Genomic DNA, 26728 nt, shown 5'->3' on the forward strand with positions numbered 1-26728 from the left:
TTAGGGTCTGCAGAAGGCCCACTGCAGCTCTGAGCAGATGCTGCCTCCCAGGTCTCAACCTGCCCACCCTGACACCACAGGGCGGCGCCAGCCTGTAGGAAGGCCTCTTCTGGGTGTTAAAAACAGTAACAGAGCAGCATGTTTCAAACCACAGCGCTGAAACCCAGGTCAGAAAACCAGTTTAGTAAGTTGCAACCAGCTTTTTCTTTCATGAGTAGCACAAGACGCAGCAGGAGGAACATGAGCACGCGTGGCCATGGGGAGCGTCGGCACGGCTAGAAATGCCTGATTCTCGGCGTGTGTGTCTACCCCAGGCAGCAACGGCAAATGCCCTTCTCGCCACGGCCGTGGTCCCAGTGTGTCACTGGGTGATGGTGACGGGAGAACTCTGTCCTGCCTGTCTGCATGCTCAGCTCCGCTCTAGGACGCGGTGAGGGACAGGCCAAGTCAAACGCCAAGCAGGGAGACAAAATTTACTAATGCTCCCTTTATAGGTAATATATATTGGCTGAATGGACACATGGGTGGATGCACAGACGAGTGAAGAGTGAATGGGGCAGAGGATGAATGAACAAGAACACTCCAGATGAGACAGTGGTGATGGGGAGTGGGAGTGGAGGGGAGAAGAGGAGGAGGAGGAGGAGGAGGAGGGGAGGTGGAGGGGGAGGAGGGGAGAGGGGAAGGGGAGGAAGAGGAGGAGGAGGAAAGTCACTGTGGAGGAAGATGCAGGGCAACATGGCCAAGATGGGCCCCACCCTCCTGCTGGACAGAGTGGCACCCTAGCAAGGTGAGCTGAGCAAGGAACTCACCTCTGGGCGGCTCCAGACCGAAGCCCTCGGAGGGCAGGGCCTGGCAAGAGAAGGTCTTGGCCACCACCTGCTCCACGGGCGTGAGAGCCAGGGCCTGGGGCTTTCCGGAACCAGGGCTGGGGCCGTGGGCCGCCTTCCGGAGGTCGCCCAGCTTGCGCCGCACGACGGCTCGTAGGTCCCGCCACTTGTGCTTCAGGTCCACGACGTCGCGGCGACAGTAGCCCAGCGCATTCACAGCCTGCAGGATGCGGCTCCACACGCGGTACCTGCGAGTGGGCTCGGCCTTCAGCAGCCCCGTGCCAAACAGCAGCTGGTGGTGCTTGCTCACCTTGGACACCAGCACCTCAGTCTCCTGCGGGCAGAAGTTGGGCTTCCTCTTCTTGGCCCGGGTAGCGCTGGGCCCCGCCATCCGGCCATGCGGCCCAGCAGCCGAGTCCTTCCTCGGGCCAATGGTGGGTGATGAGGTGGGCTCCGGCATCCGGCTGCCTTCAGGGGCAACCCCAGGCCCTGGAAAGGCACCAAAAGGCGGATGTTTAAGGCCCTGGGCCTGTGGAGGCAGTGGCCCCGGCGGCGGCTCCCTACGGCGCCTCCTCTCTGGTTTCTGCTTCAGGACACGGCTGCCTGGTCCTGGCCACCACCCCTCCCTGCTGGGTGTCCAGAGACCTGGGCCCACGATCCCCTAGCCCTGACACTGCCTCACCAGGTGCCATCGGCAAGCACGTAGCTTCTGGGTCACAGTGCCCCATCTCCAAGACAGCACACCACTAGCCCTGCCTGCCCCTGCAGCCACCACAGAGGTGCAGGAGCCGGGCAGGCTAGGTTGCGGCCCTGGACCCTCTCCAGGGTTTTCTGCCCTCAGGCCAGGGCTGGGCTGCTCCTGGGGTCAGCCCTCGCCTGGGGACAGCCTTGCCAGCTGACATTTTGGAAGGCTCCTGCCTACCTGCCCACAGCACAACTAAGAGCCCTCTGAGCACAGGCCTCGGCTTCCCTTCCACACTTGGGCCAGGGCCAGTGGGGACACGGTGGCCAGCCTCGACTTCCCCTCCCGCACTTGGGCTGAGGCCGGTGGGGACGTGGTGGCCTGGTCGGCAGCCTCACCCCCCTACCATCCTGTGCCTCCACAGCCCTCCATCCTGCAAGGGAACAGGGCTGCACTGGCAACAGTGGCAAAGTCTCTGCGTCTTTGCTCACAGACGAGCTTTTTCACTAACCGGACCAGCTTCCTGAAGGCAGGGACAGTGCCCGACACTGCAGGTTCCCTGGTGCTGCATGTCTGAGCCCCCGAGGAGAAGCACTCAAGTGCAGGCCTCTCCCTGGGGACCTGGTGTCCCAGAAGGACCTGGAAGGGGCCCCTCCACCAGGAGGGAAGCCCACCAGGATACCTGCAGAGGTCACCGCACCTGTCCCTCCCCAAACCACAGCAAGCACTCTGCCACCCCTCACTGGCCCACAGCACAAGGACAGTCGGGCTTGAGGGTGAGGGGCCACAAGAGCAGGTCCAGAGCCCCCAGCGGGAGCACCCCTGCTCAGTCCTGAGCCTACAGGGTTGGCCAGCTCTGGCCACCACACAGCTTCCATCCTGTGGCCTGTATGGGCCGGCTGCACCCTTGACCCTACTCAGGGGAAGGCCTGGTGGGGGGCAGGGGACGCAGGCCCCTTGCCTCCTGGTCCCAGCCTCCTCCCTGCAGCTCCCACCTGCTGACCCTGCCCTCCTCAGCACCTGCATCTCCAAGCCGCCTTCCCAGGACCCCTGAGACCCAGCGTCTGAGTGAAGTACCTCGCTTCCTGGCCCTTGGGACAACAGGCGAGCCTGCCGGCCCCAGATCACCTTCCCCGTCCTTCCCCACACAGGGGTTCTGTAGCTTGCTCTCTGGCGACGGGCAGGGGAAATGGCGGATTCCATACTCGGTCCAACATCTAGCGCACTCTACGGACAGCAAGGGACAGTCACGATTACTCTCAGCTCAGGGCGCTCCTGGCAGTGCCAGGCCCCCACGCACCGACAGCAGACACCCAGGACCCAAGATGCTCCACTCAGGGCTCCTCCTCCAGGAAGCCCTCCCTGCCTGCTATATCCTCTGGATCATCCCCCTTCTGCTGAATGCCAGCAAGGAGTTCAGAACTTTAGGTGTTCCGGAATTTTCTCTGAACCAGTTCTGAAATGTGACTGCAAACTAGCAAACAACCCCCAGGGCCTGCAGGGGTAGCCACAGATTAATCCCTGGACAGCTATTACCAGTCAGCAACAAAGTACAAAATGGGAAGTGCGGCTCCAGCATCGTTTAAGGCAATTTGAAACTGCTGCGACCTCCACGCTCAGAATCATTCTACTGCATTTTATAAAAGTGCCACTCCGTAGCGTATGGGAGATGAAAAGCAAAGCCACACTGCTGTCCCCACTCGGCTTTGCGGAGGCAGAGATGCGTGCTCCCCCTCTCCCGGCTCCCAGCCCCCGCACGGAACACATCGTAATTTTCTCTAATTATTTCCATTTGTTCACAAAACATTTCTGGACACATTTCACTGAAATTCACTGATCCTCAGATGCACCTTATAAAAGCCTTTTAACATCTCCGGAACCACGATGTGCCTTTTGATCCACGGCACCCCAGAGTCACAGACACGCCGTGTGCGCCAGGCTGAGGCCTCCGAAGCCGGACCCCGCGTGCCTGTGTGCAACCTGTTCTTCCCGGGACGTGTCCCGGTAGGTCACAAGGATGCTGCTGGCTCGGAAGCGCTTTCCAGCCACATCCGCGGCCTCCAGGGCCAGGTCGGCACAGTGGGTCCCAGGGCTGCATCCCTGAGCCAAGTGACCGAAGCAGCAGCTCTTGGAAAAGGCCCTTCATACAACCCTCAGAGAAGTGACACTAGGGGCCACCCTGGTGAGCTCCCTCTCAGGATCCATCTAGGGGGACCCTACAGCCCAACGTGACAGGGAGGGAAGGACTTTCCCAAAGCCTCTCATCGGACCCCCGCGAGGCGGGCGAGGGCCCAAAAGCCACCTGGTCCATCCTCCTGCCCCCAGACAGCACTGCCCAAACCACACAGGCAGAGACAGGCCTACGGCCACCCAGACTCAGGAAAGGGCCTCCAGTGCCCAGCTCACTGCTCTGGACTGGGGCTCACTCACCCTCCAGCTCTGGGCCCTGGTGGGGGGAAGAGGGAGACGCCTGCGGAAGGAAGGGAGGGCAGCTGCCTGGCTCATTTCGGGGCAGAGGTTTCCGCAGGGCAGAGAAGTGCAGCAAAGTGGATCAGAGTCAGAAGAAGACAACCCTCCGGAGGAGCTGGCTCTAGAGGGAGCAGCCACAGCCTGGACAGACACTGCCCTGGGAAAACCAGGCACCCACGAAAGAGGCACTGACCAAGGCCCGGAGGGGGCCCAAGTCACAGAGGGAGGGACCCCAAGTCACAGACGCCTCTCAGTGTTTGATGAAGTGAGCCTCCAGCATGGGCCCTCCTCCCAAGAGGGCAGGGCCTGTCCCTCCAGCTCCCAGCAGGCCCTTCTCCCCTGGCATCCACACCATCCTCTCTCTGCACAGAGATACACTCTGCAAGCTGGAAACCCCGGACAATGGCCTGTGAGGGGATCCAGGCACTTGGTGACTGAGCTCAGCCTCTGCTCAGAAATGGGGTCCCACAGGCCCCCAGAGAGACCACAGGCCCTGCTGTCAGTCAAGGACACGCCATCACCTCGCCACACTGCATCCGCTCACCCAAGTCCAGAAGGACACGCCATCACCTCACCACACTGCATCCACCCACCCAAGTCCAGAAGGACACGCCATCACCTCACCACACTGCACCCACTCACCCAAGTCCAGAAGGACACGCCATCACCTCACCACACTGCACCCACTCACCCAAGTCCAGAAGGACACGCCATCACCTCACCACACTGCATCCGCTCACCCAAGTCCAGAAGGACACGCCATCACCTCACCACACTGCATCCGCTCACCCAAGTCCAGAAGGACACGCCATCACCTCGCCACACTGCATCCACTCACCCACATCCAGGTCCTGCCCACTGCACCAACGTTATTCCACGCTGCTCCCCACGCCCCTCGAGGGGCCAGTCTGCTCTGCCCACCTGAGCCACGTGAACCTAGAACATGGCAGGGACAGGCCTGGGACATTTGCTGTTTGCTTTTGAATAGAATAATACCCACAAATTACAGAAAAAATGTAAATGCAGACAGTTATAAATAAAAAAATAAAGATCACAACATCCAGAGATAAACACTATTAACCCTGGAGGTGGGCGGCTGTCTTCCACAAGCAAATGCTGCATGTATGGCTTTGCTTCTTCCACGCACCACATTCGCCACAAATCACAGAACGTGCGCGGGTCACTCGAGGGCCTTCAACAATGTGATTTTAATGCCCACATCGAATTCTATCCCAGCTGTAACACAATCGTCTCCCTAAAGCCAGATGCTTACAGTATTTCTGAGTCAGCACTCGCACAAATCATATGTGGTGAACACCTCTGCCCGTGCGTCTATCTCCTAAGACAGAGTCCAAGAGGAAGCACGGCTGGGCTAAGAGAAGGAACACTCCCGGCTGCCCCAAGCTGGCTGCTCCCGGCACCCCTCGCCCACCCTCCCCTGCAACCCCATGGCCCCTGCTCCTGCCCCAGGCTGCCCCGAAGCTGGCTGCTCCCGGCACCCCATGCCCACCCTCCCCTGGCCCCCGCTCCCGCCCCAGGCTGCCAAGGGCGTGTCGACATTTTCTTTTCCTGCCAGGTTACTGTGAGGCTGACCACTGCTGGTGCGCTGAGGAGACAGCTACATGTCCCAGCTGTCCACAGACCTGGCCCGTGTGCATGGAGCTCTGGGGAGCTTTCTTCTGTGTATCTGAGTGATTTATGAGTTGATGACTCACTAGCTGGCTTTTTGCTGCCTCTGTCCAGAGAACGTTACAATGACACGACGGCCCTAAGGTGCTGCACAGTTAGGATGGCAGGACTTTGGCACACAGCACGGACTGGGCACATGCAGCTGACCCTACACCCATGGGGAATCTGTCCAGGCCCCACCGGCCTGCCTGGAAGGCCTTGCCCAGCTCTGAGGGTCCTCGAAGGCCCCGCCCACACAGAAGGCCAAGAGCTGAGGGGAGCAAAGGAGGCACTGAGCCAGGCTCGCCCCCATGCCCCAGAAGCAGCCCCGGCGAGACGATTTTCAACAAACCAGGACAACACTGGTGCTTTTCTTTCAGATGTGTGATCGGGTTTGAAATCACTTTAAAAAGACAACTGGAAAAAAGTACATCTGAAAATGATGAAGTAAACTTCCAAGTAATTCCTAAACAAAGAAATCATGATGGAAAGTTAAAGATATTTAGAACTGAACAAAAATTTAAAATACTATACATTTCAAAATGTGTGATATTCAACTAAAGCAGTTTCTAGGGAAATTTCTAATTTCCAGTGCTTTTATTAGAAATGAATATTTACCATATTCATGGTGAATGTGGTAAATATTCAATCTGGGAGTCAGAAAAATAAAATAGCATCAACTTAAAGAAAGGAGGGAAATGATGAAACTATGAACAGAAATCAATCACAATTCAAAACTCGCATGCACAGAAGGGGGAAGCCAGGGGCCATATCTCTGCAGAGACCTGTGGAACTGCCAGGTCTCTGTCGATACTGACTATAAAAGAAGACAGAGAAGGTACAAATACAGAATATCAGGAATGAGAAAAGGGACGTGGTTGAGATGCTGTGGCTGTGAAAGCAGCAGCAGCCACCACCGGCCCTCAGCGGCCCTGCCCGAGCTTCACGGGTGTCGACACATCCATCTGCATGACCACCAGGCCGGAGGCCTCTTCTCACCTCCCCTTCCCAACCCTGAGTTCACAAAGCTCATGAGCAGCAGGGTGGGCAGGGCTGAGACCAAGGCAGGCAGGGTGGGTAGACAGGGCAGAGCAGACAGGGCAGGGCAGACAAGGCAGGGACCAAGCAGGCAGGGCTGGCACACTGGGACAAAGACTAGCAGGGCTGGGACCAGGGCAGGCAGGGCAGGCAAGGCTGGGACCAGGGCAGGCAGGGCGGGCAAGGCTGGGACCAGGGCAGGCAGGGCGGGCAGGGCTGGGACCAGGGCAGGCAGGGCGGGCAGGGCTGGGACCAGGGCAGGCAGGGCTGGCAGGGCTGGGACCAGGGCAGGCAGGGCTGGGACCAGGGCAGGCAGGGCAGGCAAGGCTGGGACCAGGGCAGGCAGGGCAGGCAAGGCTGGGACCAGGGCAGGCAGGGCGGGCAGGGCTGTGACTAGGGCAGGCAGGGTGGGTATGGCTGGGACCTCAGCAGGCAGGGCTGGGACCAGGGCAGGCAGGGCGGGCAGGGCTGGGACCAGGGCAGGCCGGCTCCTGCATCTGCATCTTAACCATTACATGAGGGTGCCCCAGTGTCACAACTGACAGTGAAAGGCTATTGTGTACAATTTCATTTCAGTAAGTTGAACATTTAGATAAAACAGTCGAATTTCCAGAAAAATGCAACTTAACAAAACTGACCCAAGAAGAAACAGAAAGCCTGAATAACGTTTGACAACTAGAGGAATTAACTGGTAGTCAGAAAATCTTTCCACAAAGGAAAACACTAGACCCGCATAGTTTTACAGCAAAAACCCAGAAACATTCAAGGAATACATAATCCTGTTCTTCCACAAACTCACCAAGAATAGAACCACCATCTCCATTCAACACTGCAGTAGAGGTTCCAGCCAGGAAAAGAAACACATAATAGGTGAAAGCACTGGAAAAGGAGCGAAAACACTGTCATTATGCACAAACACCACCATCTACGGGGAAAGTTCAACAGATCCCACAGACAAATAATTACAATAAAAAGCGTTTAGCAACATGGCTGGACACAAACCAGTACACAAAAATCAATTACACCACACAGGAAAACCCTGGTTTCTTCAACAAATAAAGTTGGAGGGAAATAAAGAGATGGAGGGAAGCCAGAGACAGAGACACACTCGAAGGAGGAGCACGGGTCAGCTGTAACACGGGATCTCGGGAGGCTCCACGTTAAACGGCATCTCTGAAACAGACACTCCTAGAGGCCGTCGGCCACTTCAACTGCAGGTCGGGTACGGCAGCCAAACGCGCTGTCACAGTGGAAATCTGGTCACACATAAAAGGAGTCCTTCTCTTTTAGAGACACGCTGAAATATTACCAGATGAGATGATCTGCTATCTGGGATTTACTCCGGAATGACACAGCAGGGAAGCAGTTTGGGGGCACATGTACCGCCACACTGGCCACGAGCAGTGAGGGGAAGCCGAGGTACACCAGGGGCTGTGGCGCGTCTGTGCCTACTTTGATGTGTTTGAAAGTTTCCACATTTAGAAAATTAAAACATAAAATATTCAAAAATTAAATACAACATCTGGACTTTGTTCTTAGAAAAAGCCAATTACACGCACACACCAGCAAGAAGCATTTGGAAAATGTAATATTCAGAATGGTACCACTTACAACAGCAGGAAAGAAAGTTTTTACTTTGTTGAAATGAATTGAAGAAAAGATATGTAAGATCTTTACAGAGAAAGTTAAATGACTTCATTGAAAGACATTAAAGAAAAACCCATAAATATAAAGACGTGTGCTTGTTCACGGACTGGAAGGCTCAGAACGATAAAGAAATCACTTCTCCCCACACGGATGCAGGGACGCCAGGAAAACCCAGTCAAAGCTCCAGAGTGCGACAGGTGATTCTAAACCTTATGGTCAACATCAAACCGCCAAACATACCCAAGACACTTCTGTAGAAAAATAAGAAGGGCACTTTGTTCTAAAAAGTATTGAGGATTATAGCAAAACTATAGAAATTAAGGTGGATTTTGGCACAGGAAAAGCAAACTTGACCAGAGAATCCACATGAAAACTTTATCACAGAGCTGTCACTGCAGGTCTACAGAAGAAAGGCAATTCAACAGTCCACACAATTTGTTCTTCAAACAGAGAAAAACAACATCACAGCTTCCCCTCCACACTCACCCCACCTCACACCATAAACAAAAATCAAAGGTCAATTACAGTCTTAAACATGAAAAACAAATTGTTCAATCTTTAGAGGGAAGTAAAAGATGGCAGCATTATCATCTTGTGATGGAAGTTACTAAAGAGAAAAGTACAAGTCCCGAAGGGAATGATGGATCAACTCAAGGCTGCCCTGGCTGAGAACTTCTGCTTCCCAGCAGGCCTCCCAGTGAGAAGCCAGCCCGGCCTGGATTGGGCTATGTAAACCCACCTGATGAGGCTTTCGTCTCCAGAGCACAGGAGGGAAGCCTGCGAACCCATAAGCACAAGGCAAACCCAAGAGAAAAGCAGACAAACAGTGCTCACTGGCAGGAAGACCCACATGCCCAATAAACACGAAAAGGGGATCCACCCCATTCATTATCAGAGAAACATCCTTCCAACCAGAGAGGACAAGCCACACCCACCAGACTGGCAAGACATCGCCGTCCGACACCCCTGGGTGCTGACAAGGACATGGAGCAAAGAGGGCTCTGGGTGGGGCCCGCATCAGCTCGGCTGCAGGTGGCCCAGCCCAGGAACGCCACGCCCCGTGTACCTGCAGAGGCCCTGGCCATGGGCACAGGCTGTGAGGGACGACATAGGAGCCAGCCTCAGCATCCCTGAGACGCGGAACACGCACAGACGCCACGGTGTGCTCAGAGAACCCAACGTGATGCAGCGCGGAATTGAAGGAGCCACGGCCACGCGCAACGTGGAGGCTCTCAGAACACGACGCGTAAAAGTAGCACAACACGGAGCAACGCAAATCGTCTGAGCCCAGGGAAGTTCAAAACCTGCACAGCTCAGCAACATACGGCTCAGGGATATGCACACACATAAGCAAAACCGTGAAGAACCAGCAAGATGCGGCACATACACAGTTCAGAGCAAGGACGAAGGAGGCGGGAGGGTAACGGAGCAGGGGCCTGGGGGTCAGGCGCACCACCTCCGAACCGTTAGATCTGAACCTGTGTCTATACCCCACGCACACGTGTGCACATGCAAGATGCGGCACATACACAGTTCAGAGCAAGGACGAAGGAGGCAGGAGGGTAAAGGAGCAGGGGCCTGGGGGTCAGGCGCATCACCTCCGAACCGTTAGATCTGAACCTGTGTTGATACCCCATGCACACGTGTGCACATGCACACACACACAATCCTGTGTCTACTCAGCGTCCCTCGGAACACATTTTTAAACATAAAATAGATCAAGCAGCTGACACCGTGCCCTGCCTAAGGCCCCGCAGGCTTCCCTGGCCCATGGAAGGAAGCTCCATCCACACCGGCCCGTCTCCCAGGACACTCTCATTCAGGTCTCCCGGGGCTGCCTTCTCCAGGGTCCCCCTCTACTCTCCACTAAGCACCCTCTCCCCGAGGGCCCTCCTTCACCTCCTCAGTTCATGCAGTCCACCCCTCTGGGCTGGCAGTCCTAGTCCCTGCTGGGTCATTTCCTTCCTAGCACTCAAGAAAGAGGATCTCAGAACCATCCCAGTCAGAACACAGGCCCCCTAAGGGCACAGGACTCACTTGTCTCTCTGCCTCCTGCCCAACTCCTGGCATGCAGCAGACGCTGTATCAATGGTCTCGGCGGGAAGGAGGAAAGGGAGGCAGAAGTGGGAGGAGACCAGGCCAGCCCGGCACTCCCAGTGGGCAGGAAGGATGAGGGCATCCTAGAGGACCTGGCCTGCGAGGCGCTCAGTGGTGATGGCAAGATGAGGAGGGGCACTTGGTGATATCACCAACGGCCATCTGCACCCGTCCTCCCTGCTGCCATCCTATCCCAGCAGGGCTGAGGCAGGCAGCCGCCCTCTCGAGCACATGCTGCTCCCTCTCTGCAGGGCTGGGGGTGGGAAACAAATCCAGGGCACTGGGGGCTGCCAAGGAGCCAGCGAGGGCCCCTCAGCAGGCCTCATTCCCTGAACAGGCCACCCTGGGGACCAGAGCCCCGGCCAAGAGCCAAGCAGAGCTGCAAGGGAGGAACCACCCCAGCGGAGAAGGGCCCCAGGGTGAGGGAGACCTGCCCACACAGCTGGGAGGACGCTCACACCCCAGCAGAGAAGGGCCCCACGGCGAGGGAGACCTGCCCGCACAGCTGGGAGGACGCTCACACCCCAGCAGAGAAGGGCCCCAGGGTGAGGGAGACCCGCCCGCACAGCTGGGAGGACGCTCACACCCCAGCAAAGAAGGGCCCCAGGGTGAGGGAGACCCTGCCTGCACAGTTGTTAGGCTGAGCCCAAGGCCTGGCACTGGGTGGAGAGAGGTACGCAAAGAGCTTGAGGCCCCAAATTCAGTCCTCTTCCCCACACCCAGACAACCCTCATGGCGGCTGCCCTGACCCAGGCATCACCTACATGACCCAGGCCTGCCCACGTGAAGGGCCGGATGTGCAGGCCAAGCTGACGGCAGAGCAGGAGTGGGGGGTTACCGTGGCATTCAGGTACCATGAGGACCTAAGTGGGGCCAGCCTGCAGGGTGGGGGTGGATGAGGTGAAATGGAAGAGCAGGGGCTCGACGCTCTGAAACACCTAGAAATAAACCCCAGCTCTGCCCTGCACCAGCTGCGCGGCCCTGGGGTGAGGTTTGAGAGCCCCAGGGGCCTCAGCTTCCTCCTCTGTACAGAGTGCAAAGTGCCACCTGCTCCACACCGTCATTAGGAAGGCCAGGTGAGATCCTGCATCCCCTCAGCCACTCTCCAAACACCCCAAGCACCACCCACCAGCAGCTTGGTGCTCTAAGCGCCAGCTCCATGCCCAGCATGAACTGGGACACCCAGGTCTGCCCACACCCAGGACAGCCACTCCTGATGCTTCCTTTCCAGGGCCCTGAATGGGCTGAGCTCAGGAATCACACCCCATCTCAGGACACAGGCCACTTTCCTCAAAAGAACAGAACTGGTGTACAGCCATCAGCATGACACAGTGAGGATCCTACCCTACCCACTGTCATCCCCTCCTCCCTGCCCCCACTGCCAGCTGCTATCATTACCTAGGGGCTGACAGCCTTGTCTCGAAGGTCCCCCGAAAGGGCCACGGCTCCCCAGGCCACCTCCACGGGCGATGGATCCGTATGACATCTTCTTACAGATGGCAGGGCCAGCAGCCTCCACACTGAGCTGGAGGAAACACGAAAACCAGGGGAAGAGGGAGAAGACATGGGGATTAAAGCTCCAATTCAGGGCGCACAGGGGCCGCCGGCCCCTCCCCAGCCCCAAGACCCTGGCTCCATTGTACCCATTCCCTAGGCTACTCCAGGCTTCTCACCAGCCCCCAAACAGCAACCCCCCCACAGAGCCCCTTCAAGGTGGCCTCTTGGTCCACTGGTCCCTGCAGGAACACAGAAACACAGCCTGAGGAAGGTGTGCCCCCTCCCCTCCCAACAGGGACCCCCAGCAAGGTGAGCCCTCTGGCCGGCTCTTAAAGACCAACCCCCACCGCCAGCCTCCCAGCTGGCTTCTGGGAGCACTGGGCCCCCACCATGCAGGCAGGGCAGCATCCACTGCATGTGAGTCAGGCCCAGGCCGGGCTGAGAACCTGGCGCCCATGCAGCCTGCCGGCATCTCTAGCTCCATCGTCTTGAGCCGCACTCCACGGTAGTGGGGCTGCGTCAGGCCCGGGGTTGGCTCTGCCCTGGCTGAATGAAACCTGTGCAGCTGGGCAAGAGCCACGGGGCCTCTCTGGGCCTCAGTCTCCTCATCTGTGAAGTAAGGGGAAGAAGAGGACCTGCGTCTTAGGGCTGTTGTGAGATGCAATCAGACACACGTTATGGTTGGCGAACAGTAAGCACTCAACACATAACTCACGGGAGTGGTGCCACCCTTGGGGCACAGGCCATCCCTCGAATGGGGAGCTGGGCATCCCGCCCAAACCTCTCCTCGCATGGGCTGCAGCTCCAGGGACTCAGAGCAAATGACCAGAGGATAACGGGAGCTCTCCTGCCCAGACACTACCAGAGCGTCCTCCCTGTGTGCAGGTGCGGGCAGCTTCTGACTGGCCTACACCCTAATGCTATCACTATGGAGCCTGCTGGCCAGGCCACACTCAGTTCTAAACACCTTAGGGCAAGGGCTCCACCCGCCCACACAAACACCTGAAGTGCAAAGGCAGGTTTCAGAGCAAAGTGAGCCTCACGCCAGCTGAGTACAGACCCAAGTCCCTAGGGCCGGGGGAGGCGGTGTGTGACCCCACGTTCCCTCTGAGCAAGACGCCCGCCTGTGCCATCCAGCCCTGCCCAGAGCAGGGCAGCACCAGGACACCATCGACCCAGTGGGCCCCATTGCCCTGCTCAGAACAATCGGGACCCAAACAGCTCTGGTTGCTGCGGATCGCACCTACCAACATCTACTGCATTAGAAACTCACATGGAGGCTTCTGAAATAGTAGTAATTCATTTTAAATAACAAAGCTCTTACTGCGAACACAGATAACATCTTTATTAAAAACCACTGCATTTTCCAAAACAAGACCCCTCAGAGACAGCGGTGCCGTCCTACAGTCGTGGCACCCTCCGGGCAGGCCCAGCAGGACAGCTGGACTCACACCTGCTGCTGGCGCAGGCCTTGTTCTGCCCAGGGCGCACGAAAACGCCCGGCCCCACGCAGAGAGGCAGCAGGCAGAGTGGTCCTCAGCCCCTCTCTCCACAGGTCTCAGGCCTCGCATCCCAGGTACCTGCCCAGTCGCCATGGCCTCCCTCCCCTCTCTGCACGCTGCCTGGAATGGGGAGGTGGGCAGGAAGTTGGGTCTCAGTGGGAGGCAGGAGGCAGGAGATGTCTGCTGCCCCGGGGAGAGTGGGCTCTGAGAGCGGGTGGGATTCCAGGAGCCCCGAGTGAGAGGCAGGTCTCAACCCAGCGAGCAGAGAGCTCCGCACACGTGCCGGGGCCTCATCGGGAAAAGCTCAGATGTGGAAGACAGCCCAAGACACATGGGGGAAACACAGCGTGGAGGAAACAGACACTATCCAGAGAGAAAACTTTAACACGTTAACAGCATAGCAGCTAGCACTTCCTTAACACTTGGCGCGTGACGACAATCACAGAGGCGCTTTACTACACGCGCAGATTCATCCTCACAACCCTCTAAGCTGGGGCCACAAGCATCTTTACCTTGCAGCTGAGGAAACTGAGGCATGGAGAGGTGAGGTAACTTGCCCAAGGTCCCCCAGCTGCTAAGTGGTGGAGAAGGTTTCAGGGTCGGGCAGTCTGGTTCCAACACCTGAGTTCTCTGTACTGCCCTCAAAGGAACGAGTTCAGATAACAAAGGCTGTGTTAACAGCCCCAGGACAGGAACGGGACGCCAAGTAAGGGACTTTCAGAGAACACAGAGAAGCACCGAGAAGCCAACACTGGGGGCAGCAGCAAAGAGCTCCAGAGAAGGGGCAGGCAGAGCGGGGGCCTCCAGAAACCAGAGCACGAAGACACCGCAGAGTCAGAGGAAACCACCAGCCCTGCACAGGCACTTCTCCATCCGAGGAAGGAGAGTTCCAGAAAGAAGGACAGGAGGGCCAGGGGAAGAGAATCGTCAGGAACAGCATTCACACTGATCCCAGCCGGAGCTCACTCGAGCTGGTTAGGGGCCCCTCACGCCCCGTGAGACCTCAGGAGCACAAGCCGTCTTGGGTGAGGGCTGCTGCACAGGCTTTCAGAGAACTCGGGGAGGGACACTCAAACCCCAGGTGGGGAGGGTCCAGCAGTCCCAAGGAAGCGGCTCAAGGGGGCTCTAAGCACAGGGCACTACTTGCCATCACCTCAAATGATGGTGAGGCGCTCGCGGGGCCAGCCATGCCTGACACGAGACTTGTGTTTGGGGAGCTCCCTCTGCTTCAGGATCGAGAGCAAGCTGCTGGGGGCACGTGAGGGGCTGGCAGGGCAGTGAGCAGGCGGCGGCAGGAACCAGGGCCCGGGGAGGGAGGAGTGTGGAGCTAGGGATTGGCACGGAAGAGTCAATCCCAGGGAGAGTCAAGGACAAGTCCTAAGTTCTGGCCCAGAAGGCACACGGACAGTGCTTTGACTTCCTCGTGCCAGAAAGTGAGGGGAGCCGTGTGCAGGGATGAGCCCAGAGGGGCTTGCACAGGCAGGCAGATACCCAAAGCCCTGGAGTTGGGGTTACATGCAGAACGCGAGTCCACTGTGTAGGGACAGTTGTTAAGGAAGAGAACTCCCAGGGAGAGAAGCCACCACGGAGAGAGGAGAGGGCCCCACAGACAACACAGGAGATGGGGATGAGTCGGGGATGTTAACCAGAGGCCACGAAAGCCACGGCGGAGGCTCCGTGAGAGGAGGGGGCGGCCAGCAGCTATCACTGCAAAGGGCGGCAGAGTCTCCTGGGTTTCAGGACAAGGAGGGGCAGTCAGCGGCCATCACTGGAAAGGGCAGCGGGGTCTGCTGGGTTCAGGACAAGGAGGAGCACAGGAAGCTTGAGGAGGGCTCATGAGAGGTAGGAACGCTCATGGGAGGAGAGAAGGGATTCAAGTCTGAAAGAGCTGAGCTGAATCAGAGCTGTGGCCCCTGGGGGGACTGGAAGGCTGCCCAACTCCCCTCTGCTCCGGCCAGGCACGCGGAGGAGAGTGAAGATTCGTGAGCTGCTCCACCACCACCAAAGAGACCACCTGATCAAACTCACAATTTCATTTTGCTGCACACGGAAACATGAAACACCTCTGTGTTTGCTCAGCCAGCTCAAGGACAAAGGCTAACCCATGGTCAGGGCCACCGAGTCACCGCAGGCAGAGGAGGCTGGTCTGGAAACACGAAATGGCAGCACATGTCTTCTGCCTATTCACGGCCCCACCCAGCCAGCCACTCTGTGCCCCTGGGGACACCTGGAATCCAGTGGGTGCAACCCCCCCATCGCTGGGAGACCACAAGGGGCCATGGGGTACAGAGCTGTACTAACCCAAACCCCCCAGGTGCCCCACGCTTCCACTTCCGTCCAGTGTCCGACTCAACCCCCATCCTGCGCTGGCCCAGCCCTCTCCAGTCCTGCCCCAGCCCGCAGTGGCCCCTGCGCCCACACCGGCACCCAAGGTCTCTGGGAGCTGGGCCCTGTCCTGCCCCAGCCTCAGCTCTTGCTGCGCCCCTGCCCCACACCCTTGCTCACTGGGGGTTCTTCCAGTTTCACCCAGGCTGCCTCCCACCTCTGTGCCTTCACCCAGGCTGTTACTTGGCTTCCCCCATGCTGCTCCTGCTCCTCCACCCCGCAACCAGCTCATGCCCCCACTTCTCAACCCAGCTGTCCCACCGGGCCAGCCAGGTGCCCCCATCCTGACCTTCCTGCCCACACCTGACCTCAGAGCCCGATGCTTACCACACGTCAGGCCGAGCATCGCCACGCTCCATAAGATGTAGATGCCCACCTGTTCCCTGCCTGAGGGAGGCTGCACGCCCGCTGGAGCCGTCCTCACCCACGCTGGCCCGGTCCAGTGCATCATCACCCCAGCCCTGCCCTGACCTCAGCACATCCCAGCAGGCCAGATCGGAAACCCTGTCTCCTGTCCCTAGTCAAGAACCCCCACAGGATTGGTCCACCCTTCACTGAGGGAGGAAAGAAGAAGAAGCCCAGCCCTCACAGGTGCTGAGCCAGTGTCCTTAGAACCGGCACCGCTCACGTCGCTGGATGCCACACAAGTCCATGAGGAGGTTCTCTCATGCAACCCGTTCACAGGGGAGCCAGAGAAATCTCCAGAAGAGAATCTGACTGGCCCCAGGCCACCCAGAGCCCGCCTGCCTCACCTGCACCTGCTCAGCAGGCGCTGGCCAGGTGCCTCACCTGTGTGAGCAATGCTGATCCTCACGACACTATGAGGCAGGACTTATAACCCCATTCAAGGAGAGGACACTAAGGCCCGGGGTCAGCCAGCCGTCAGTGCAGGGCATGGAACATGCCAGAAGGCCTGAGACACCCTGGCCACAGCATGCCACTCCTGTCCCAGCAGGAGCACACTGCCAACCACTGCTGGCACAGCTGCCCTGCCAGGAGGAGGGGTCAGCACCCAGGCATGCTGGCTCGCTCGGATGGGACTTCACCCGGACACCACGAGAGCCTCCCAGAAGTGAGCTGGGTGCAGGGAAGGGCTGTGGCACAGGAGCCAGGAAGGCAGCCGGGCACTGTGGGGTGCAGCCTCGAAGGCCTGGGCACAGCAACAGAGGGAGCCAGGCCTTCCCAACCAAAGCACTCTGCTGAGTTCAGGACGCAGTGGCGCCCCCGAGAACTCCAGGAGAAGGCAGGCCAGCATAAGGGGCTGCACATGGGCAGGGGACCCAGCCAGGGCCAGCACTCAGAGGAGGGAGGGCTGGGCAGGCAGAGGCATGGCCAGGAGGGGGTGTGGCAGAGGACAGGGACGAGGCGTGAGGGGGACACGGAGTCCCTTGGGGGAGTGTGGCAAGGGCAGAGCGGGCACTGGCTGAGCCACATGTGGCTGAGGGCCTGGGCCAGGGCCACAGAAGCCATTCGCAGCCCCGCTGAGCGGAAGCTGGCAGCGGGGCCAGGACAGAGGGGTGGGCAGAGGCTGCCAGGCTGTTTTGCCCAAGAATAGCCCGAGCTCCAGGGCTGCCTCAATGAGGCCGGACGGAGGCCAGGACAATGCCCCACTTGCTCCCAAGGAGGCTTCCTACCGAGCTGCTTCCGTGCCCGCCGAGGCCAGCCACCAGCCCCTCAGGCTGGCGCCGGCTCTCCCCAGGGCCCCCGACCCCTGCCAGCCTGAAGGGAGCCGTCTGTCCTTGCACTGCCCAGATCCTGTTTGCAGGGCGCCGGGGGAAGCGGCGGTGCCAGGGAACACCCACCTCAGGCGTGCCACCACCCTGGCAACTCAGCCTGCTCCTGGGACAAAGCAAACCGGCCCAGGAGGAGGGAGGCCTGGCAGCATGCCACACCCACTGCCCACCGGGCTCCCGGCTCCAGCTCTGGGGCTCAGTCCCCAACTACTGGGCTGTGGGGCCAGTGCGGGGGTCTTTAGCCCTTCAGTCAGACTCCCCAGTAGGGCCTCTGAGGCAGGGGGCCGGGCCCCACACAGGCAGAGGACACCCAGGCTGGGCCACCCTTCCCCCCAGCAGATGGGAACAGTGTTCCCCAGGCCGGGGCTTCCAGAACAGCTCCAGCCCCTCAGCCTGGCTTGAGAGCAGGTCGCCCACAGGGCCAGGCCCCACACAGGTCGCACCAGCTCTCCCGCCCCTGGTTTTCTCACCTGTCAAATGGACAGCAGTCCCTCCCTCACCTTCGGGCACGCGTTCTCTGGACCTCTGACCCGGGCACCGTGGTGGGGACACAGCAGCTCCAGACAGGCCTGGCCTGCTCTCGGAGACTCTGTGCTCCAGATGGGGACAGACGGGAAAGCGGCATCGTGCTTGTCCCATGGGGGAGGAAACGACAAGGGCAGCTGATTGGATGTGCCGGGTCAGTGAGGGCACCAGAGGCCCCGACAACTTGGGCTGGAGGACACGAGCGCAGGGACGGGCTCCTCGGGCGAGCCCAGGGCTGAGCCGCCAACCGGGACACGCAGCAGCAGAGGCAATGGCAAGAAGCTCCTGCCTCCCAGGAGCGAGGGCACAGAAAGCAGCCCAGGGCCCACACCCAGACGAGGGGCCAGGACACGGGCGACCTGTGGCCTCCACGGTGCCCACCTGCGGACCCAGTGTGGCGGAGTGAATCCTGGGGCAGGCTCTGGCCCAGCTGGGCTGCTCACGCATGGGCTTTCTGCAGCCCCCAGCCTCCCCTGTCCCCTGGGGAACAACATGGTGACCAAGGTGGAGCTGAACTTGCTCCCAGGGAGCTCAGGCTCAGGCTTGCCCTCAGCCAGTGGAACACATGCTACCTTCACACTCCCTGAATGAGCCTCAGGCGAGCTCCACAGGCAAGGCCGGAAAAGACAGAGGGAGCTGTCAGTTCACAGGGACGGGTGCACACACACAGGGAGCAGAGGCCTAGATCAGTGGCCAGACCACAGCCAGACCCCGCTGCAGACCGCCGGGAGCCCTCGGCCACGCCCCACCACAGGGAGAAACCACAACACAAATTTCTGCTCTCCAAAGCCTACCCTTCGGGGGAAACCATTTTCCAGGGCAAAATGAAACTGCAAAGTTCAAGAGGAGAAACTGAATGATGGATGAGGCGCCCTGATGGCCTGCAGCAGGAGGGCTTGCTGTCAGCAGGGCAGCTGCCCACCAGGAGCCCCCATGGGTGGCCATGCTGCAGCTCCTCTGCCGGGTGCGCAGCTTTCACCACACCCCTAACACAGCCTCTCCACAGGCAGGAATCAGACAGCGGCACGGGAAGGGGCAGTCCCAGGAAAAGTGAGCACCTTGTCTGGCATCCTACTCCCAGGCGGGAAGAGACAGAACCAGGACCCCAGTGGAGCTGTGGCCTCAGGGGTTGCTGCTGGAGCTGTCTTCCCACCGTGAATTAGCTGACTCCCTTACTTGGCCTCAACAGACCCACGCTGACAGCAGTAGGTCACCTCCCTGCCCTGGATATTATCGGCCTCTTTAGACTTCTCTGTATAATCCCTAAAAGCATTCAGTGTAAGGCAGAGAACACAGTCTGAGCCCATTTTCTGCTGCTGTAACAGAATGTCACTCACAGGGGAGTCTGTAAGGAAAAGAGATTTCCTCAGCTCGTGGTTCTGGGGGCTGGGAAGTCCAAGACAGAGGGGCCTCCGGTGGAAGAGCATACAAGCACACTAGGCCGAGATCAAGTGGGGGCCAGCGCTTCCTCTCATCAGGAGATCACCCCCAGATACGGCAGTGACCACGACCCAATCACCTCTCACAGGTCCCACTCTTCATACCGTCACAATGGTGACTGGATTTCAATGAGTTTTGGAGGGGACATTCACACCACAGCACAGTCCCAGTCCAGGAGCAGAAGACCTGGCAAAGTCCCAGCTCAACCTCTAGCTGGTTCTCTCTCTAGCCTGCTGTGTCCCAGCAAGTCCTGGCCCTTGAATCTGTTTCTTCCTCTGTAACATGGGACCAAGAAGGGAAATCTCAGAGGGTAGGTGTGAAGACCAGTGAGATGAAACATGTGAGCCACACTTAGGTCCAGGCAGGAGCTCAAAGCCCAGCTTCCAAATCCCTGGACACTCGGGTCCTGGCCCCACCCTAACACATAGACATCTAGAAGGGTTCCTGACCCCCCAGAAGCCCACAGACACCATGCTACGCTCAAACAGACCAGTCTCCAAGCCGCCAGCAAGGAAGAGGATCTTCTGTCATCTCCCCACGTGGCTGTGTGAGGGCTGTGGCTCCCTGTGCACTGGTATCTACTGGGGATGGCCCTACGGGTAGAGCCATCCCAAGACCACATGGCCCAGAGGAAGCAGCAGGGCCTGGTGAGGAAAGCGGGGAGCCTCTGGATCCTGTTTCCTGGTTCCTCTAGCTCAGTATGGAGGCTGCTGGCCCTGCCCTCTGTAAGAAAATGTCATACAGATCCATCACCGGTGGAGGTGGCCTGGGGAGACGTGGCCTTTTCAGCGGGAACCAGGGGGATAGGGAGAAGAGATGTGGGTTAAAGCTCCAATTCAAGGTGCACAGGGGCCTCGTGCCCCTCCCCAGCCCCATGAGCCTGGCTCCACTGCACCCATTCCCTAGGCCACCCGGGGCTTCTCACCAGCCCCCACAGAGCCCCTTCAAGGTAGCCTCTTGGTCCACTGGTCCCTGCAGGAACACAAAAACACAACCTGAAGACGGCGTTCCCAGGGAATCCTGAGCTGCCCAGCCTGCCACTCACCCTGAGGGCCAGACAGACACCATGAACTGGTCCCCACAGGAGCCTTCAAGCTGTGACTGATGTCCCCTGGACCACCCTCACCTCTACTGCCCACTGCCCACAGAACCCACCAAAACGGCTCCCACCCATGAATGTGCCCTCAGGGTGCTTTGGAAGTCAACCGACCCAGAGATCTCAGGGTGAAGACCACGCACGCCCTCACAAGAGACCGGGATGCCCAACAGATGGTGCCTTGCGTCTGGTCACACCTGCTCACAAGACCATAGTCTCATGTGGAGATGTGTAGGACCTGTCTGGGGGTCAAAGGGGATGATGAGTGATGGCAGACAGCATGGTTCCAGGTGAGGAAGAAGAGTCACCTGTACCAGGAATTCTCTAACTGAAACCTCAATTTTTAAAATGAGAAAACAAAACCTGGGGAGGGAAAATCACTTATCAAGGTCACAGGGACACAGCGGATCTAGAATAAGGTACCTGGCGCCCCATGGCTGCAGTGCCTTCTACCTGCCCCAGCTTCCACACTCAGGGTTCCTCGGCGCTCTCCCTGCACTGGCACTAAGGCCTGAGGTCTGCCCTCATGGCAGTCTCCCTGCTGGACCATGAGCTACGGAGGAAGAGAAGCATGTCCTCGTCATCCTACCCGCCACACTAAGCACTCCCGCGCTCACTCACCAAGCAGTGGTACTCGATTAGAATTTGGAGGAGTCAGCGTGAATTCATAGTTTTTAAGATGCACAGAGAAATACAGATATAGATGTGTGTGGGTATATATAATCACACAGGCACACTCATTTACATAGCTGAGTGTGTACATGACAGACATCTACTCCCTAGCTTTGTCCACTGAGAGGGCTGAGACACTACACACCCCCACAGCAATGGGCACACCCAGCACAGAGCTCTTGCTTCCTAAATACCACTCTTCACCGAAAGCAAGCAAGAGATATTAACATGTCTTAGAGAAATGGCTGATTCCAGGACTATACCCAGGAAAGTAAAAGATAAGTCTGGATCATGGAGCATGCTGTTATGCAAGAGTACGGAAGAGCTCAAATAAAGGTAGGGGCATCTCAAAAGGACACAAGAACCAGCTTGAAAAGGCTGTCCCTGGCCAAATCTGGACAATCTGAGCATGAAAATAAATAATGATAAGAATTGTGTAATTCATTGAATAAAATAAAAATGTATGAGTCCACACTGTTATAGATGAATAAGTAGAAAAAAACAAGAAGAGCTTTTCTTTAGAGTAGAAAGCCAGCTAATAACTGTGGAAGGAATGATGGAACCAGCAACCAACAGGATAATCATTCATTCTGGTAAGAATGTCCAACAGATGTTAAAGCTAGTGTGTGAAGGCTTGATGAATAACAGGATATTTACATAATTGCAAAGGATCTTCCCTGAGATACTTATAAATTAAAAATGTAAGAAAATAACTTTACATAAGAGAAGCCTGGTAGGCATCATCTTAATCAAATGATCTAAATCAGCATCATCAGCCATGGGACAAGCCAGCACCACATATCCCTCTGACACAATGCACAGAGAAGAACATCACTTCCATGATCTCCCTGCCCAAAGTGTGTGACTGTGAGAAACAGCAGAGACACTCAGACTGAGAAGAACTCACCAACCATCTTCAAAATGTCAATGTCATCAAAGACAGGCAGACTGAGGTGTTGTCTGAAATAAAAGGAGGCTAAAGAGACAATCACTAAAACCAACACAGGATCTGGGATTTCATGTTACTAAAAAGGACGTTTTGCTAAAAAGAACACAACTCAAAAGGTCTGTCCTGTGAATATGAACACAACCTTTAGAATGGAGAAGCTATTGTATCCATGTCAATGTCCTGATCTTGATCACTGTGGTGTAGCTATACACACTGTGTATTTGGGGATCAAGGAGCATCACGTCTGCAACTCACTATCAAGTAGTTCTGAGAAAAACCATCCATAAACACCTGCACACGCACGCGCACACACACACAGAGACAGAGAGAGGGGAAGAAAGAATAAACCAAATGAGGGACATGTTAACATTTGGGACATTTGGGCAAAATATACACAACAAGTTTTCCTGTTAATCTGGCAACTTTTCTTTAAAACTAAAATTATTCCAAAAGTTCTAAATTAAACCTAAAATAAAAACTCACTGGAAATTATTTTTTAATCATAGGAATAAATTGTAAAAGGTGCAAGCACTGAAAAGTGCAAAACATTACTAAAAGAAAGTCAAGAACATGTAAATGAGTGAAGAGACCTACCATGTTCATGGACAGGAACACTCAAGACTGTGCAGCTACAGCAGCTGATGGTTTTGTAGAGGAATTTGGCTGAACATTTCCAATGTGCCAAAAATTGTCCCAGGACACTGAAAATGAAGGATTTTTCTGATTGCTTTTTTTCTTTTTTTTTTTTTTTTGAGAAGGAGTCTTGCTCTGTTGACCAGGCTGGAGTGCAGTGGCGCAATCTCAGCTCACTGTAAGCTCCGCCTCCCAGGTTCACACCATTCTCCAGCCTCAGCCTCCCGAGTAGCTGGGACTACAGGCACCCACCACCATGCCCGGCTAATTTTTTCTATTTTTAGTAGAGATGGGGTTTCACCATGTTAGCCAGGATGGTCTCGATCTCCTGACCTCATGATCTGCCCGCCTCAGCCTCCCAATCTGATTGCTTTTATGAAGCATGTATAACCATGTCACCAAAACCTAATAAACCTAGTCTAAAAACAAGAAAAAGAAAAAATTACAAATAAATATGTTATAAATACTGATGCAAAAATACGAAATAAAACACTAATAAATAAAATCCAAAACCCCCTCTGCTTGTTTTTCCCAGGAATGCAAGGCTAGCTCAACACGAGGACACTCCCCAGTGCACTACACCATATTAACCTAAGAGACCTACAGGGAAAAGCTGGTGAGTTTCTCTACAGATGTTAAAAACAGTATCAACAGAGTTGAACGCTCATTCCTGATGAAAACACAAGAAGCTGTCTTATAATGATAAAATAAAGAACCTTTCATCCTAAACGAGCACCTTATTTAATAAATCACACTAGGAACAATTCCCGAAGATCAAGAAGAAAACAAAGGTGCCAGCTATCTCCAGTCCTATTCAACACTGTTATGCTGGTGTCAGCCAATGCAGTTAAAACAAGAAATCAACAAGACATTAAAAACAAAAAAAGAAATGAAACAAAATTCTCTCTCCTTGTAAATGATATGACAGTGTACTTGGAAAACCCTAGCAAAACAATGTTAAAATCTGAACAATAAAAGACTTTGGTAAAGTATCAGGATATAAAATTAACATACAGAAATTCACAGCCTTCACATATACAGAAACCAGTCTGAGGCTGTCATGGTAGGAAAAAACCCATTTACAATAGCAACGAAGAATATAGTATACCTAGGAATAAATTTAACATGAAATGGGAAAAATCTCTACAACGGGACTTTAAAGTATTTTAAAGTTCACAAAACTAGAACTGATCAAACAGAAAGCTATCCCTTGTTCTTGAATAGAATGACTGTATCACAAAGACGTCAGTTTTCCTGTCGCAATAAAAATACCATCATGCGTTTTTATGGAGCTGGACAAGTTGGCAGACAGTTCATATGGGAAAACAACAGGCAGTTCATCTAGGAAAACAAAGACACAAGAATAACTGGGAAAACGCTAAACAAAATGGGCTCGCACTTGCAGACTTTCAGAACCTAGAGAGTGAAGTCCTGATGCGCGTTACAACAGGGACGGATCCTGAAAGCACTGTGCTAGGCGAGAGGAGCCAGAAACCAAAGACCACACATGTGTGGTTCCACTGTCATGAGAGGTCCGCAAGACACAAATCTACAGAAACAGAAAGCAGACAGACGGACACTGGGGCAGGGGAGGGGGAGGGGGACTAGGGAGTGACTGCTAATATATGTGGGCTTTCTTTTCAGGGTGATTGAGATATTCTGGCATTTGATAGTAATGAACGTACAACACTGTAAATAGACTAAAATTCACTTAATTATGCACTTCAAAACGGTGAACTTTAGGATATGTGAATTACAATGCTATTATAAAAATGCTAGAAAGCCTCTATAACTAAAACTGTGCATGAAAATATAAATAGACCAATGGAATAAGGAAGAAAGTCTAAAAATAGAGCCATGTACACATAGAAATTTAGTATATGATAAATGCGGCATCACAAATCAAAGAAGGACTTTTTCATAAATGGTGCTGAGACATCTGCTTGGACATTTGGAAAAAAATTGGTTCATACCTCACATAATAAAAGAATACACTCCAAATGGATCATGGCTATCAATTAAAAAAAAGATAAAACAATCAAAGTATGTGCAGAAAAAATGAATTCCCCTTTAACCTCTATGTAGGGAAAAGTTTCCCAAGCAGGACTCAAAATCAAAATACTATAAAAGGGAAGACTGACACATGTCACAGCTTTTATAAAAGCAAGCAAACAAACAAAAAAAACTTCTGTATGGTTAAAAAAAAAAAAAGTACCCTAAGCAACACAGAAAGACAACAGACAAGCAGGGAGAAAAGATTTGCAATATATGCCAAAGGACGAATATTATCCTTAACATATAAAGAGCTCATAAAAACTACAAGGAAACAAACAAAAAAAAACGGGCAAAAGACACAAACAGAAAATTTACACACACAGGATATAAAACTGGTGCTTAAACATGTGAAAAGATTGTTCAAGCTGACTCATAACTAGAGAAGTGAAATTTATACTGGTTCGGAGAGTTCCCCTTCGGCCCATGACTAGGAAGCTGCAAAGAGTGCTGCCCGAACCTAACAATACGAAAAGGCCTGGACTCATCAGACAGCTGAAGCGTCAGGGCCATGGAGTCGCCTGAAGCCTAAAGAAAGACAGAGAGTCCCAGGAGAGAAGATGGGAGCACTGGTCTCTGCAGCAGAGAAAGGACGGGAGACCCCAGGGGTCACCCAGGCAGACAAGAAGAATGAAGCCACCTGGGCAGCCACATCCACTCACAAGCTCTTCTCCATGGGCTCAAGAGAAAGCCTAGCACAGAACAACCCAGGACCCCTGGGGTGCAGGTGCCAGCAGACGGCAGATGGGCGGCCCTGCTAGCTCAAAGACAGGAAGTCCCTCTCCCCAGAAGAATAAAAGTCCAAGCCTATGGGTTAAGGGCAGCAATGGCTGAGTCCTGTGGCCCCAGGGCATCTGTGAACACCCACAGTGGCTAAGGAAGGGTCAAAAAACACCTTATGTCTCTGGAAAAGGGGCAGAGCACCTTCCTGGGCCCACTGCAGGAGTGCAGGAGAGGCAGAAAGCACTCTCCTCTAAAGACCAGCAAAGGACTCAAGCAGAGTTTGACTGTCGCAGGGAGAGGGAAGGGTCACTGTGAAACCCCCGCTCCGCAGACCAGGCCTGCCTGAGACTGAGGCTGCAATGAGACAACCGCCACCCGGCTGCCAGGTTTCCAACAGCCAGCAGACGCACCTACTGCTGCAGGAGGGGAAACAGTGTGGGGAGAGACCACCTCTGTATCTGCAGCGTGAGCACAGGAGGAAGCCCAACACTGCCGGGGGTAGGGCAGGAACACCCACCCACCCTGAACCCAAAGTAACTCCAGAGGAATCTGCAGCCAGGTTGTATACTGAGGGTAAAAACAGCAGCAACAAAACCCGAATCCAGGCCAACCCCTGACCAGCTGGACTCAACCCCACATAAATGGCCTAGCATAAGGGGCATGCCCATTTCTGAGCATAAATATTATTTATCTCAGTCTGCAGTCCTATAATTGAAGTCAAAATCAATCAAATCAATCAAAAAGTACGAGACACACAAGAACATTAGAAAAAGCGAACCACTGTCAAGTAACAAGACAATCAGCAGAGCCAGACTAAGGAGAGGTCAGAACCATCAAGGAATTTAAAATAACTATGGCTTCTATGTGAAAGGTCCCAGTAGAAAAGATGGACAAAATGCATGAGCAGTGGGGAAGCTCAGCAGAGAAATGGAAACTAACAGGAGGTCACAGGGAAATGCCAACAATTAGAAACACCAGACGGAAATGAAGAAGCTTCCGGAGCTCTGCCATACACTCAACACAGCCAGGAGGGAAAAGTCAGTCAACCTGAAATTACCCAAACCAAAACACAGAGAAAAAAGTGAAAAAAGAA

The 26728-nt window shown here is 55.2% G+C and overlaps 1 protein-coding gene across 25 annotated transcripts in view; it reads right to left on the reverse strand.

Annotated features, from left to right (window-relative positions):
* The window catches only part of TSNARE1 (t-SNARE domain containing 1), a 133133-nt gene that overhangs the window by 73607 nt on the left and 32798 nt on the right, over positions 1-26728 (reverse strand). For 6 of the 25 annotated variants that reach the window (XM_055347962.2, XM_031013889.3, XM_031013892.3 and 3 more), the window contains exons 2-4: positions 11827-11953; positions 2587-2736; positions 810-1316 (exon numbers count right to left, since the gene is read on the reverse strand). In XM_055347962.2, coding sequence (XP_055203937.2) covers positions 810-1316; positions 2587-2736; positions 11827-11914 — 745 coding nt within the window. In that variant the 5' untranslated portion in view covers positions 11915-11953. Of the gene's footprint in view, positions 1-809; positions 1317-2586; positions 2737-11826; positions 11954-22821; positions 25528-26728 lie in introns of those variants that run through there. The other 19 variants (XM_063709563.1, XM_063709552.1, XM_063709558.1 and 16 more) reach the window with 10 other exon arrangements.

The sequence above is a fragment of the Gorilla gorilla genome, chromosome 7, assembly GCF_029281585.2.
Source record: "Gorilla gorilla gorilla isolate KB3781 chromosome 7, NHGRI_mGorGor1-v2.1_pri, whole genome shotgun sequence".
NCBI classification, from domain to species: domain Eukaryota; kingdom Metazoa; phylum Chordata; class Mammalia; order Primates; family Hominidae; genus Gorilla; species Gorilla gorilla.